The sequence below is a fragment of the Dermochelys coriacea genome, chromosome 9, assembly GCF_009764565.3.
Source record: "Dermochelys coriacea isolate rDerCor1 chromosome 9, rDerCor1.pri.v4, whole genome shotgun sequence".
Classification (NCBI taxonomy): Eukaryota; Metazoa; Chordata; order Testudines; family Dermochelyidae; genus Dermochelys; species Dermochelys coriacea.
In genome coordinates this window covers 91346210-91361463 of record NC_050076.1, presented here as the reverse complement: position 1 = coordinate 91361463, position 15254 = coordinate 91346210, and the positions used below count along the sequence as shown (strand labels likewise).

Sequence of the window (15254 nt, the reverse complement as noted above, 5' to 3'; positions counted from 1 at the left end):
GAGAGATTCACTACCTGCATTAGATTAACAACTGAACTTTCTACGGTAGGATGATCCAAATGGGATGAAATAATTAAAAGTAAATCAATGATCTAATATTTTTAAAATGGTATGTCTGGTACCAACTGTAGCTAATCATATTGAATATGTCAAACAGCACTGGTCGCAGTATGGATCCTTGGGTGACACCACTATTTACCTATCTCATTCTGAAAACTGACCATTTATTCCTACCCTTTATTTCCTAACTTTTTACCAGTTACTGATCCAGGAAAGGACTTTCCCTCTTATCCCATGCACTTTCTTTAATACTTATATAAAGACAACAAGGCCTGGTCCTGTAAACACTTATTTACCAAGCAGAGAGCTCATTACTGGGAGTTGCCCCAATGGTACAACGCCCACTTGTAATTGTTTGCACAGTCAAACTCATGATTTGTACTGTCAACAATTCTGTTTCATCTCAGTAACAATGTTTCTTTTTAGCGGGGTGAGTATATGCAGCCTGAATTTCTTTCTACAGTTCCCCTTCCTAAAAGGCTTCTAGCTAAGAAGAATTATTTAGCATTTAGCAGAGTCTCATTGTAGCAGGCCTGAGCTTAGTGCCATAAGGAATCCCAGCCCTGGGCCAAATGTGACCATGTTCTGTAAATCCCGGTTTGGGTATTGGTTCATATCTCTGGCCTTTGAGTTTTCAGTACTACTAGACATATAGTTTGTAATGCTAAATATGCTATAATTTAGTTACTTGAATAGTAACGTTCCCTGATGCTCAGAACAAACTGCCAATTTTCAATGACAAATATAGTGTGTTAGAAGGGACTTGAAATACTTGGCTGAAAGTTCCACACGCCAGCTCAGAAAGTATTTCTATAATATACTACAATTAAGCGCACTTAACTGGTCCACATTTAATGTGGTCACTAAAGATTTCATGGTGCTTTTCAAGAGTACAGGAGTGTAGGTGTTAAGCCCAGTGTCCTGGCCCAAAATCCAGTTTGGGCAAGTATATTCTGCCTTCCTCAATTCTCCTGCACTTTCAGTGAGCTACTGCATTACTCTAAGAGTCCAAAATTGTTGCGAAGGGGTGTTTGCATTATTACCTGGATGCTGCCTTTGCAGAAGACAGCAGAGAAGTGGATTAAGAGATTGCTCATAATGGTTTTTAAATGTACTTTGGATCCTTTGGAGAAAAAGTATTATAAGATAATACAACTAGGATGAGAGCCCCATGAAATTCTTTTTTTTTTTTTTTGGATGAATTTCATGTTATTTCATTTTATCCATGGGGTTTGTTGGGGGATCAGGTCCTGCCCCTGGCAGGAGCAGGGGGTTGCAAAGAAAGCCTGCTCTGCACTCACCTTGCAGTGGCAGGTCCTGTCCTGCAGGCCTAGGCCAGGCCCTCTGCTCCATGTGTTGCAACCTGGAGAATGCAGTTGCAGTGCTGCTCAGGTCTGGCCCAGCTGCCCCTCTATCCTGATGGCCAAATTTGAGTCAGGAGTGCTGCATCCTTGTACTCCAAGATGCAATGCCCAGAGAGTGGAACTGAGCCCAGCCCTCTGGAACAGGAGCAGCAGGAGCCACTGCTGCGGGGTGAAGTTTTTCATTTATTTTGTGTTACTTTAGATTTGCAAAAACCATAAGGCTCTAACTATGACATTTGATAAAATTTGTTTCCAATCTGTGCTAGGGGTTGTGGCGTGTTACTGCATCTTATTACCCATTCAAATGAACGTCAGAAAGACCATGCAAAGTTCATCAGCATACCATAGTTTAATTCCAGTAAAGAGTATTGCTGGCAACACGGATTGCGAAAGCCCCATTCTGTTCAGTCAGCTGGGCCTTTTGGAGGTTGCCACAGTTGTGCACTAACTCCCTGTGCACAGCTGGGGTCTCCTCATTGAGGCATATACAACCAATCCTTAGGGCTTTTATGTTCAGTGTATGTGGAAATGTTGATGGGGGAGCACTAACTCAGTAAGGCACCCTAGTGGGAAGGGGGTAAAGTGTGTGTGTGTGTGGGCAGGTGGAGTAGTATATAGGGACTGGTAGTATATTGGAATCCACTTCCTGGATATTACAGAGCTAATAAGCGATGGTCAGATAACCACCACCCTATGCCGGAAACCTACTGACCGATATGCTTACCTACATGCCTCCAGCTTTCATCCACACCACACCACACTATCCACTGCCTACAGCCAAGCTCTATGATACAACCGCATTTGCTCCAACCCCTCAGAGACAAACACCTACAAGATCTCTATCAAGCATTCTTACAAGAAAGAGATTCACAGAGCACAAGTGTACCCAGAAGTTACCTATTACAGGACAGGACCAACAAAGAAAATAACTGAACGCCACTAGCCATCACCTTCAGCCCCCAACTAAAACCTCTCCAACACACCATCAAGGATCTACAAGCTATTCTGAAGGACGACCCATCACTCTCACAGATCTTGGGAGACAGGCCAGTCCTTGCTTAAAGACAGCCTCCCAACCTGAAGCAAATACTCACCAGCAACCACACAACAAAACCACTAACCCAGGTACCTATCCTTGCAACAAAGCCCATTGCTAACTGTGTCCACATATCTATTCAGGGGACACCATCATAGAGCCCAATCACATCAGCCACACTATCAGAGGCTCGTTCACCTCACATCTACCAATGTGATATACGCCATCATGTGCCAGCAATGCCCCTCCGCCATGTACATTGGCCAAAGTGGACAGTCTCTACGTAAAAGAATAAATGGACACAAATCAGATGTCAAGAATTATAACATTCAAAAACCAGTCGGAGAACACTTCAATCTCTCCGGTCACTCGATTATAGATCTAAAAGTGGCTATCCTTCAACAAAAAAGCTTCAAAAACAGACTCCAAGGAGAGACTGCTGAATTGGAATTAATTTGCAAACTGGATACAATTAACTTAGGCTTGAATAAAGGCTGGGAGTGGATGTGTCATTACACAAAGTAAAACTATTTCCCCATGTTTATTCCCCTTCCCCGCCCCACGGCTACTGTTCCTCAAGCATTCTTGTCAACTGCTGGAAATGGCCCACCTTGATTATCACTACAAAAGGTTTCCCCCAACCCCACCCCCCCAGCTCTCCTGCTGGTAATAGCTCACCTTACCTGATCACTCTCATTACAGTGTGTATGGTAACACCCATTGTTTCATGTTCTCTGTGTATATAAATCTCCCCACTGTATTTTCCCCTGCATGCATCCAATGAAGTGAGCTGTAGCTCATGAAAGCTTATGCTCAAATACATTTGTTAGTCTCTAAGGTGCCGCAAGTACTCCTTTTCTTTTTGAGGAATTGGGTAGTATCCGTTTAAATAGTTTGAGCTTTCTGTGTTCCATGCTTAGAAATGTGCTAGAGCAGCTGTGTGTGTGTGTGTGTGTGTAAGTAAAAGTAAAACTAAGCCTTGCATGTTGTGTATAGCTAGTGAAGTGTTATTTGGACCACACTGTGCCAATGTGGTTCCTTTATATTACATTTCCTGTGTAAAGAACATCAGCCCACACTCTATATCCTCTTCAGAGGGAACCCCTCCTCCCTCACATCTGCACGGAGTACAAACCCACCAGCCAGCCCAACCCACTTACCCATTTCCCATCCACATCAACACCTGCTTTTGAGGAATCACTTCCTCAAAATATTCCTCAGGAGTGGACTGTGGCATTCTGTTACTAGGAACTACTTTTTGTAGTAGAGGAATACACTACATAAATAACTGCAAAAATGATTTTAAAATATATATATTTAAAATAATGAATAAAATTAATGATCTAGAGTTCAACGATAGCAATAAGTCCCTGAAGTTCTCAGCTACTGATGACAAGGCACTTCTTTGGTGCTTGAAAGCATGAGATTCTAACAGTACTCCTCAGGCATAATTCAATAGCATAATACACACTATGGGTGAAATCTTGGCCCCAATGAAGTCAGTGGCTAAGCCACCATTAACTTTCATGGGGCAGGGATTTAATCTTTTGTTGGTGGAGTTCGTGATAATGGAACGCCAACAGACCCTGGTCATTGGCGGCAGGATTGAACCTGGGACCTCCAGAGTTTAGTGCATGAGCCTCTACTGCATGAGCTAAATATGGCTGTTAGCTAAGGCTGTAGAGAAAACTCATGAATCTTTCTCTAAGTGGTCTTGGTGCCACTCAATGGGACAGAGCCCCACACCCAGGAGGTGCATGGTTTACACTAACAAGGAACTTGGGGCCATGCCAAACGAGTCCAGACAAAGTTTTCATGGAGCCCAGTGAACCAAGGCATCTGGGTTTCACACAGGAATAATGGGAGCCAACTATTCCGGATTGTCTTTATTTTAAAAAATTTCTCTGTCCTGAGGTGTAAAAAGACCCTCACTACTTACAATATATTATGGTGAATATTTGCAATAAATGGCTGTTGTTCTTCCCCAATTGTCAAGAGTTTCCATTCCCTGACCTTGGGCCCCAGCCATGCTGCTTTCCAGCAAGGTGCCAGCTGTTGGGCTTAATTGCCAGCTGCAATCACACTTTTCTGAACCAGTTTCACAGTTTATTTCTGGTGGGAAGCTGCACATTTTTACCTTTTGAACTCTTCAGACTGCTGAACTCAGCAGAACGGGTGTTTTCCCTGCAAACTCTAATTCTTGCTGGCCAGCTCTGCAGGGAGAATGAAGCTACTTGAGTTACATCAAGACTTTTAAGAGTGAGACAGGTTTGGCAGCAAGAGTATTCTTTACAAACTCTTTTGAGCCATAATGTATTAGCTGACCTAATACTTCATTGTTATAATGGATGCAAGCAATTGATGTTTTACCAAGTACATCTCTTAGATTACTAAAATCTGCTTAGATTATGTGGCATCCGGCCAGTCACAATATCATGCGAGTGTGTAGTAAACCACCGTGACTCTCTGAGGGGTGCACACTCTTCACTTTCTTTGCGAACATTAGTAATGCTGGGCATTGTTCAGCAGTAAATCACTATCCAGATAAAGCTAAATTACTTGACATTTCCTCTGGTTGCAGTTGAAAACTGCCATATCACATGGATATCCAGGAGAAAACTGGACAAAATCCTAACCCTACTGAAGTCAAGTGTCAAAATTCCCATGATCTAAGGGCTGGTCCACATGATGCATTACTGCTCGGCATGCCAGGATGCGAATCTGCAGCTCACATGCAGCAACATTCTGTATGGACACTGCTACAGGGCTGTGTGAGTGTTGACAGGGGACATGACTGTGTAGCATGCTGTAGGTTTGCACCCTGGTTTGCTGCTCAGTAAGTCAGAGTGTAGACTTGGCCTGAGTTACAGGAGTCTCTTGGGAGTGTTCTATGGGCTACAGTGCTGCTCTGAATATCTGCAGTGCTGTGTACTGCAGCTTCAAGTCACTCCTCTCCCCCTGCTCCTCCACACCATGTACTCCAGGACTTGCAAGGGGATCCTCAGGAGGAAGCAGCCTTATTGCTATCTACCACAGAGCCTGCCCTAGGAGAATCCTTCCAGATAGACATCCAGGCCTTTCAGGGCCTCTTTATGCTGCTCTGGCCCTTTTCCCCAACCTAAAGAGGTCAAAACAGGAGTGAGGATTCCATGTGAAGTTTGTAAGATCAGGAGCAGGACTCCAAATAGAATTGATACTTTAGATTTATCCATGGTTTAATTCCAGTGAAGTAAATGGAGTTATGCCAGGAATGAATCTGGCCCATTGCCTGGCACAGTGCATGGCTTGATTACTGCAGCAGTATCAGTGTGAAGGTTTACGTTTAAGGAGGCTGTTTGCCATAACTCAGAAGTTACTTGCATGCTAACAAATATTAAAGTTCCATACATCTTGTTTATTGGCTTGCTTTACTCAAAGCAAATTCCTCATCACGTACATTGTAAATGTACATGAAGTAGAGCTCTGCAGTTTTGTCAAATTCCCAGGACTGACACATCATATGAACTCAAAACGCTGGGAAAAAGTTCCTAAGAGTCCCATCAAACAGGCACTGTGTGTCCTTGGGTTTGGCCTCAAAAACCTAAGAGGCTTCTGACTCATTGTCAAGCTCATTACTGTGGACTTTACACTGGCTTTTCAGATATAGCACTCAGCAATAAAAGATTTTAACCTGCCATCATCATCTTCCTCTCTCGCTGTCCAACTTCATTACGGTATTATATGCACTCAATAAGATGGTAATAAAGATAGTCTAACAGAATGCATTCAGGAATAGTCATGGCTCCAGGAGTCTTTATAATCAGGGCAACACATCAGCAATTCTAGTATGATTCAGTGGACAGGCAATGCTCTGGGTCTCATGAGACCCCAGTTCGGTTCCCAGTTCTGCCAGTGCCCTACTCTGTGCTCTTAGCTTGTAAACTCTTCAGGAATTGTCTGTGTCTCTCTGTGTTTGTACAGCACCTCATGCTATGGGATTCCAAGGGGCTACAGGGCTGAAAATAATATAGAGAGAAGTAGTCTGCTCCAATGGAATTAAACAAGAATCATCTCAATACATCATTCCATTGCTAATGAGACTCCTGGATATCTCCAACTGTGTTTTTTTATGAATTTGTCAGCACGATTCAAAAATCCTCTTATAGCGATAAGGAGACCTGGAGAAGATAAGATTTTGGTTCATCTGGTTCTAACTACGCCACTCAGACAACATAGCTTTAGAGTGGTTCCAGAAAGTTACCTTTAAATAGCACTTCTCCCAGCTGGAGGTAATAGGACAGTAGAATTCTGAATACATAATGGTCATTCTACATCATAGATACTCTGACAGCATTTTACAGATCCCAATAGAAATACATACGTATGTATTTGTGCATTCAGTCTAACTATTGGGGAAGGAGGTGCAGTAATTGTGCAAGTCACTGCATTGGGATAGATGTAAATAAGCACAGAACTGGAGGTAGAGCTGTAAAGACTAAGATAAACTATTCCACAATTGCTATTCCAGCATAACTCCCAGTTTAGACATTCTGTTCCAGGACAGACTTTTATTCTGAAGGAGAGTATCTGCCCCAGGGACACATGGGGAGCTATATATATTGTTCCTAACAGCAATAGCTATTCTGCTCAATTGCCCCATGTAGACAAGCCCTTAAGGTCAAATTCCTAACAAACCACATAAAAACTTAACCTTGTGCTCCAAACTGTATCACAATGGGTTTTTTTAAATAATAGTTTTAATTGGCACTAACCGAGATAAAAGTAGAATATGAACATCAAAAGTGAAGATTGCAAAGTGCTCATAATTGCACTAATCCACCCAGGAACTGATCACAAGACTAAGATGACAGTTTATGAAATGGAGTCAAAACATAAACCCAGTGCAGCACCCAAAATAAAGAAAGCCAGGATTTTTTAAGGAAAAAAATGCAAACAGTCCATTATTCCACATTACAAAGATAGAGATTCAATGGGAAACATACAGACGTAATAAAAACCTATTTCACTGAAGCCTCATCTGGCAATTTGTTTAAAAAAAAAAGTTCTCCCAGATTACAGGATCCATTTTTGCCTCAGTCACACTGGATTCTGAAATGATTCCTAAGAAAAATGTTTGAGCAGAAATGAAACAAAAATCACTGGCTAGCCTAAGTATGGGGAGTGGCGTTTTGAGAAAGAAAGTAAACAATTATATTTGCCTTGAAAAATCATTTTCTTGGGTTCCTAATTTAAGACAACATGAGGTAGCTTTCTCACAAATGCAAGTGGAAACATCCACCTCTTCACCAAGTCTCCCTCTTGGCTTATTTTGTTAGCGATGGGCACATTCTCTCTCTTTGTGTGGGTATTACATTCTCTTCTAAATATTTAAAACCTTTTTTATAGATTCTGGCTGAGATATTCAGAGGTGCCTAAGGGAGTTAAAATCCAATGGAAACCCTATCTGAAATACAATGGAGTTGGGTGCCCTTTGAATGTCTAAGTCTCCATCAAAGGAATCAATGCAACAGGCTCCTGGACTGAAGTATATAATCTGAGGAAGGTGGGGGAACAGAGAGTGAAATCCTGGCTTTATTGAAGTCAATGGGAGTTTTCCCATTAGCAGGATTTCACTCACATTATTTAACAATGCTGCATGACAGAAGGATCATGAGTTTATATCTTAAGCTTCAAGATGTAACTGTTAGCCTTTTACTGCTATTTTCCTTCCAGTAAATCTTGTACTGTGTTACAAGCATAGAGCCCTCTACAGTCTGCTCACTTAAAATATCAGCCTCAAAACCACTGCACAGCTTTTACAAACAGAATATTTTGTTTTATTCCTTAGCAGGGAGAGTATCAATGGAAAAACCAAGGTGTCTTCATAGTTGTCTCAAGCACAAATATAAGCACACAGTGTTAGATTTTATTTTCCCTTCACAGCTGGGCCCACAGACCATGACAGTATAGTAACCAAAATTATATATTTTAAATAAAATCAAAAGGACAGTTGGACAATGGAGAGCAAAAATGAAAAACACTTTCAGCCTTTATGTTCAAAAGCTGTGCACATGAATTTCTTAAGTAGCATCTAATGCTATGACTAGCTGAATTAATGCAGCTCTTTGAAACTAGTGTGCATTTTTTATTCTTCATGATTGTACAACCAACTTAGGTAATCTGGAAGAAAGATTTTTTTCTTCTTTCAATGTAATTGGACAAAAATCTTTTTAGGGATAGTAATTTTTATTTGGTGCTATAGTCCTTAACCATTATATCAGAGACAGAATTTTAAAGTATCCACTAGAATCAACCAACTTTAGAAAAGGTAGAGGGGGAAAGGTTAGAACGTCACTTACTTTTTACTTTTCAGGCAATTGTAGAATCCAGCCATGGTCCTTCAAGTGAGATATGTTTAATTCATACTCACGTGTGGATGCCAGCACAAAGGTTCTGCAGCTTAGAATCCTGCTCCCCAAATGCCCACACACATGCACAAGAAAGCCAGCATGCCGATGCAATTACTAGCCAGATAAAGTTCCTGATCTGAGGCCCACAGTCTCTGCTGAACTGGGTCCAAGGAGGGCTGTGCTTGTTCCATAAATGGTTATGAAATGTTAACTCCCCCTTTTCCTGTCTCTCTCCAACTTTTGGTAAGCACAGCATCCAAAGTGAAAAATACCATATGTTGTTTGACTCCGTCTCCCTACAGGGCTAATGAGGGACTCTGTTGTAATTAGGATGTGAAGAAGCCCTGAGGAGATAAACCGTGGTTTTTATCAGAGAAAGGCAGACAGAAAACAGCATCAAGAGCTTTGAAACAGCAATAACTTATTTCTCAAAAAAAAACCACTTTTCAGCAGTTAAGAAGCAGGGGACCCTTTCAGACACACCACTATACTGCAAAAACAGGCATTATGCTGCCTCAGTGTAAAACATCTCTATTCCAACAAGCTGCTTTGGACACTACCTTGATGATGAAATCCCATGCAGCTACTGTAAACTCACCCCAAAAGTTTACTTTTGCATATTAACAGAATTTGCTTGGAGTTTAAAATATCTAACCAACCCATTAGAAAAGGATTACCTGACAATGTCCTTTTAAGACAGTCGTATTTGTACTGGATCTCTCCACTACCATGCTACATTGCGCTAAAAAGGAAGGTACCATTTATACTTACCACTAATATGGGGCTTTTGCAGGGTCACTAATCAACTGACACTACAAAGAGAGAGGTAACTAAAGTATTAATATTCCCATTTTCCCCAGTATTCAAACTGGGAAGCTGAGGTGCAGAGGTTAAGCAACTTGCCCAAATTCAGACATAGTAGGCATGTCAGTGACACAGCTGGAATATAGAACTCCGGAGTTCACCATTCCCAGTCCTGTGCTCAGACTAAATCTCCCCGTCTCTAAAACATTCAAAAGTTTTTTTGATTACAAAAGTCAGGTGCAAAATGCAGTAACAACTGTGATCATGTTATCCAGAAAGATGTCTTGCTTTCGGTCCCATCTGCATTACATTAGAGATACCTATTTTATTGGGTTCCAAGTTTCTATCTTTCTGCAAGGCTCACTGTAGGATTGCACAAAGCAGGCTACATGGATTCTTTTAGATCTGTCAGCAGCCTTATGTACCGCTGACCACGTGATTCAATTGTAGACCCTAGCAGGGTGAACTAAGCTGCTCTTGAGTGGCTCTATTCTGGTTTTTCTGAGATCATAGAATATCAGGGTTGGAAGGTACCTCAGGAGGTCATCTAGTCCAACCCCCTGCTCAAAGCAGGACCAATCCCCAATTTTTGCCCCAGATCCCTAAATGGCCCCCTCAAGGATTGAGCTCACAACCCTGAGTTTAGCAGGCCAATGCTCAAACCACTGAGTTCTCTCCCCAGTAACCTAAAGGGTAGTTGTGGACAATTGCTCCTCTGCTCTGGAGCCCACAGGGATCCATACCACTACCTCTTTTACTCTACCCGGTGGCTAGAATGGTTACATAGGTTGCAGCATGCAGATAACATTCAGCTCGATGTCTCCATCATACCTGACCCAGCCAGAGCAATTAATTTAACTATCCAGTGCTTGGATTAATTTGTGGTTTGGATGAGAGCTGGCTAGCTGTGTTTCAGTCCTAGCAAGACTCAGATGTTGTTGGGCTATGAGAAGCAAATGGAAGAGTGGGCAGAAGGTAATCCCCACCCTTCATTAAAGGAGCGTGTCCACCATTATTAGTAAGACAGGGTACAGCTGGAGCATGCCGATGGGTCTTGGACTTGTCATGGAGTCCAGGTGGTGGTTGTGGCAACGAGCACTTTTCCCCCCCATATGTGCATGGCTAAACAAGTGCGACCATCTCTTCCAATGTGGGCCTTGCCTTGATTACCCATACTTTTGACACCTCACATATAGACTGGTGTATTGTGATCTATAGAGAAGTATATCTTGGGATCACTCAGAAGCTGCAGTTGGTACAGAATGCAGGAGCCTGCTTAATAAGGGGAGTTGCGTATTGGAAACATGTTAGGCCAGTGTACATGATCTGCACTGGCTCCCAATAAGCTTCCAGTTGAAATTCAGAGGGTTGGTTTTTAGCTATAAAGCCCTAAACTGTTTGGGACCTTGGTGCTTGAGAGACACCTTTCCCCACAGCTTCCATACTGATGCAGGGATGTTCAAGCTAGAACTCCATCAGTGTAAATGATGGCCTTCTCTCCGCTGGGTCCTCAGTTCTGGAACACGTTCCCTCCCTCACTTCCCCACATTTGTTAACTTTTCAGACACAACTCAAAGCCTGTCTTTTTTTCCCCTCTTTTCTCCAGTGCTTCTGGGGAAGGGGGGAGGGAGAGGGAAGAAGGGGCTGAGGTAGATATATTTATGAGCAGTCCTTTATTTATGTTGCGATTTTAATTTCTGGGATAGACACCCTGAGCAGAGGAAGGGCCTCAGAGTGTCCATGTTATAAATCTGAAGACATAAATAAATAAATTGCAACCTACCAAGTCTTAAAACATAGCCAAGGGTCATCCTCCCCCCTCACTGTAGAGGGAGGACAAAGTTTAGTAATGACTGCCTTTTATTGCCAGAGAACTCAAACAACAAGCAGTTTCATCCATCGGGGATGATGCAGGTTCAAGCAGATAAATGTACACAGTTACCCTATTTCCAACATTAAATAGTATTTAGATTTATATGCAAATTAGACAGGTCTCTCAGAGTCTTGAAGAATTCCCTCCATTTGCTAAGTTCGGGTTCACCCAGATGTTGATGCAAGAGCAGGTGCAAAGAGATCAAAGGCCAAGTATTGCCTGAGCATATTACCTCCTAAAATTCCCATGCTTGGGGAATCTTAGCAGCCAGCCATAGAACAGACTTGTTGGAGCCATTAAAGGAGAAACCCTGGATCTGTTAAAGACAATGGGAGTTTTGCCATTGATTTCAGCAGAGCTAGGACTTCAAATCTCAAAAGAATGGACATAAAGGGTAATGTTGTGACAAGTCACCACAACCACCACCAAGTTTGGGCTAACGTCCACCCTTAATTATACTTGCCCAATGTCACTTGAAGTTAACAGGAGTGTGGGAGTGTTTCTGAGGGCAGAACTGGGCCCTTTAACATGTACAATGATCTTCGCATGATGCATATTTGTATCAGTAGAGAAATCTGACCGATTCTTGCAATTTTATCACAAATCTCATGATAGTTGATGTTTTTCTTAAAGACCCAGCTCCTGGAGCCATGAGATTAGGAGATATTTGTTTTGTATTTTTAATTTATTACAATAAATTAGTAGCCCTCATGGTTGCACAGAAAAGAATTAAAATATGACTAAAGGATCAAAAGCCAGAAAGCAAATAAAGAACGGCACATTTATTTTTTTCCTCACTCTGATTTGTGGTGTTTGAATGCTTGGGGGTGGCAGTGCTGTAAGACAGGATTCCCCGAGGCATTTCCCTTGAGAATAGTGCCAGGCAAGAATAGATCTATGGTGGACCAGTCTCTCTGGAAGGGGAAACATTGAAGTGGAGAGAAGCAAAATTTGTTTTTATTTTTTTCCCTTCCCTGAGTGTCAAAACAAACAAACAAAACACAAAAAACCCACACAACAACAAAAAAAGAACACACCCTCAAATTTAAGAGAGCTGACAAATATACCCAGATTGGAAGACCATTGGGATAGGGACCATGGGCCCAATATCCTACTCTGTTACACCAGTTTAATGATTGTGCAACTCCATTGAATGGATTTAGGAATCAAGCCCCATATCATCATTCTCTGTAAAGCACCATGCACCATGTAAAGGGTACACATGCACGTAACCCAGGACCGTCTTGGTCATAGAGGCATTGTTTCCTGACAGTGTCCATCTCTTCTCCAGGACAAAGGCTGTATACAAATGTTAAATAATAATAAATGAACAAACATTACTATAGGAACTGAATCATAAAAATCACACACACACACACACACACACACACACACACACACACACACACACTCCAATCCCACTGTGACAGCATAAAATCCATTTACAAGAACAGGGAAAAATGCTACCTACAGCAGAATTCGGTGTTACTCATAACAGAATTGAAAATCAAACCCAAGCTCAGCAGATAGTATCTTCCCAATGACTGGAAGCTTCTAAGAAGCAGAACGTACACCCACCCACCCCTTACATTTGTAACCTAGTGAGTTTAATCGTTGTACTGAACTAATGCATTTGTCAAGATGATTCCATGTTGAAATCCTAGTTCAAACAAACAAGAGTTGGCGAGAGACAGAGAGTCTCCACCCAGCATAGAAAGCCAACAGAAAAAATGCTGAAATCAAAACTCCAGCTATTGAGTAGCAACCACCCAAAAAGGAATTCCCAGAGATTACTATGAAACTTTATGACTCATTTACCCTACGAAGCCTTGGAAGTAGGATCTGGTCCGAAATCTGTCTGGCATTCAGTTCTGGAGAGGCTGCCAACTGCAATATTTATAAAGAAGAAAAGAAGGAAATCCCATCAGAAATTTGAATTGCAGTTCAAAAAACATGACAGAATCCAGCGGCAGGGCCCCATTCTACTACCAGTGATCTCAATAGCAAAAATCCATTCATTTAGTAGGTACAGAATTGGGCCGATAATCCTCAATGCATCAGACTCTTTGTTAATATGAAGTAGATTCCCTCTCACCTTTCCTCCCAAGAGGTGAGCTTTTCCCCCAGGAAAATGTGTGTTTCTATACTTTTGTTGTTGCCTTGAAGTTACTTATTTTAATACAAAAATCTGCATCTGCTGGTTTTTATTTAGGAAAAATATAGTCCAGTTTCCAAAAGGCGACATTTTATACACATATATGGATCAATGTCTGTAAAACCCTTTTCTTTTTAAAGACTATTCACTACTTACTGCTATTATTCTTTATCATTTGTCCCAAGTAGCACCTAGAGACCCCCATATTAAGTTTTTCAGCTGTAGATATGAAAGCATTTACAAATGCTGGTAAACATCATCATTCCTATTCTAGAATCAGGAAACTGAGGCACAGATAGGTTAAGTTAGTTGCCCAAGGCCACATGGCAAATCGGTAGCAATGCTGAGGTTAGACCACTTGACTTATTGTCGGGTACCCTACCAATGGATCACTCACCCTCCAATAATTAAGCAAGCCTCAAAACATCTGGAAGACACAAAATCTCAGCACTTGGCCACATGGGAGCACTGTACTAGCCAAACAGCAGCAACGTGCAGATCTCTGCAGTGCAGACAGGGTCTATGAAAGCTGGCGGGGGGAGTGGGGTTGCCCAGTTTTAGGGTTAAGAATCAAATCTGCATTTCCCCAAGGTTTGTGGGTTGGATTTAGCTGCAGTGTTCCAGCCCAGGTTCATTTTAACTCCACTTGACTCTCAAGTACCTTGGCTTTGCTGACTCAGATATAACCTTTCCCATCATCTCAAGGTAGTTTGCATGCATTGCATTTAATTGAAGTAACAGCTGACATGTTTTGCTGATGATGATCCTCTATGGCCTGACATTGAAGCATCACTCTGAGCTGGTGCTGAGCTGAGACAGATACTGGGCACCCAAATCTATCAGTGCACTGTTTCCCTGCTGCATGTGAAAGCAGAGCAAGGAGTCCAAGTGGCAAGTTGCTGAGTCATAGCTCATTTAAAGAAAGGTTTCAGAGTAGCAGCCGTGTTAGTCTGTATTCGCAAAAAGAAAAGGAGTACTTGTGGCACCTTAGAGACTAACAAATTTATTAGAGCATAAGCTTTCGTGAGCTACAGCTCACTTCCACCAAATGCATCCGATGAAGTGAGCTGTAGCTCACGAAAGCTTATGCTCTAATAAATTTGTTAGTCTCTAAGGTGCCACAAGTACTCTCTTTAAAAAAAAAAAAAAAAAAAAAAAGGTGTTGCCTCAGCACGGAGGAGCATCACTGGGGAATCAAAGGTAAAGTTTACTAAGGAATTTCTTAACTTCTGCACAAACCCACAGGGAATGAGGCAGGCATGTCCAGGCAGAGCCCAGTTACTCACCAGCCCATATTTCTCATCTGGGATAAAAGAGAAATATCTTCTATTAAAAAGTAATATCTGAAATCAGAGGGTTTTTTCCCCCCAGACATCTGTACACATCAGTGTACACACAGCAGAAGCCTCTTCAAAGTCAGAGATCATACAGCAACAGGAAATGCAATAGGGGAACCCAAAAAGAGCTAGACACACTGGCATAGTTCCACAGTCACCTCCCACCCAGTGCATCCGCCTACAGCAGAGGTGTTAGAAGCCGCAAATACAGCCAAGAATCAGAAATACGTTTCACA

General features: G+C 42.0%; 1 protein-coding gene across 17 annotated transcripts in view; it reads right to left on the bottom strand.

The window, feature by feature from the left end:
- Positions 1 to 15254, bottom strand: part of KIAA1210 (KIAA1210 ortholog) — a 93219-nt gene that overhangs the window by 59491 nt on the left and 18474 nt on the right. For 3 of the 17 annotated variants that reach the window (XM_038417382.2, XM_038417375.2, XM_038417372.2), the window contains exon 2: positions 13345 to 13413. The exons of 7 other annotated variants lie outside the window; for them this stretch is intronic. In XM_038417382.2, coding sequence (XP_038273310.1) covers positions 13345 to 13391 — 47 coding nt within the window. In that variant the 5' untranslated portion in view covers positions 13392 to 13413. Of the gene's footprint in view, positions 1 to 3620; positions 3676 to 8798; positions 9189 to 13344; positions 13414 to 15254 lie in introns of those variants that run through there. 7 more of the 17 variants (XM_038417377.2, XM_038417378.2, XM_043491955.1 and 4 more) reach the window with 7 other exon arrangements.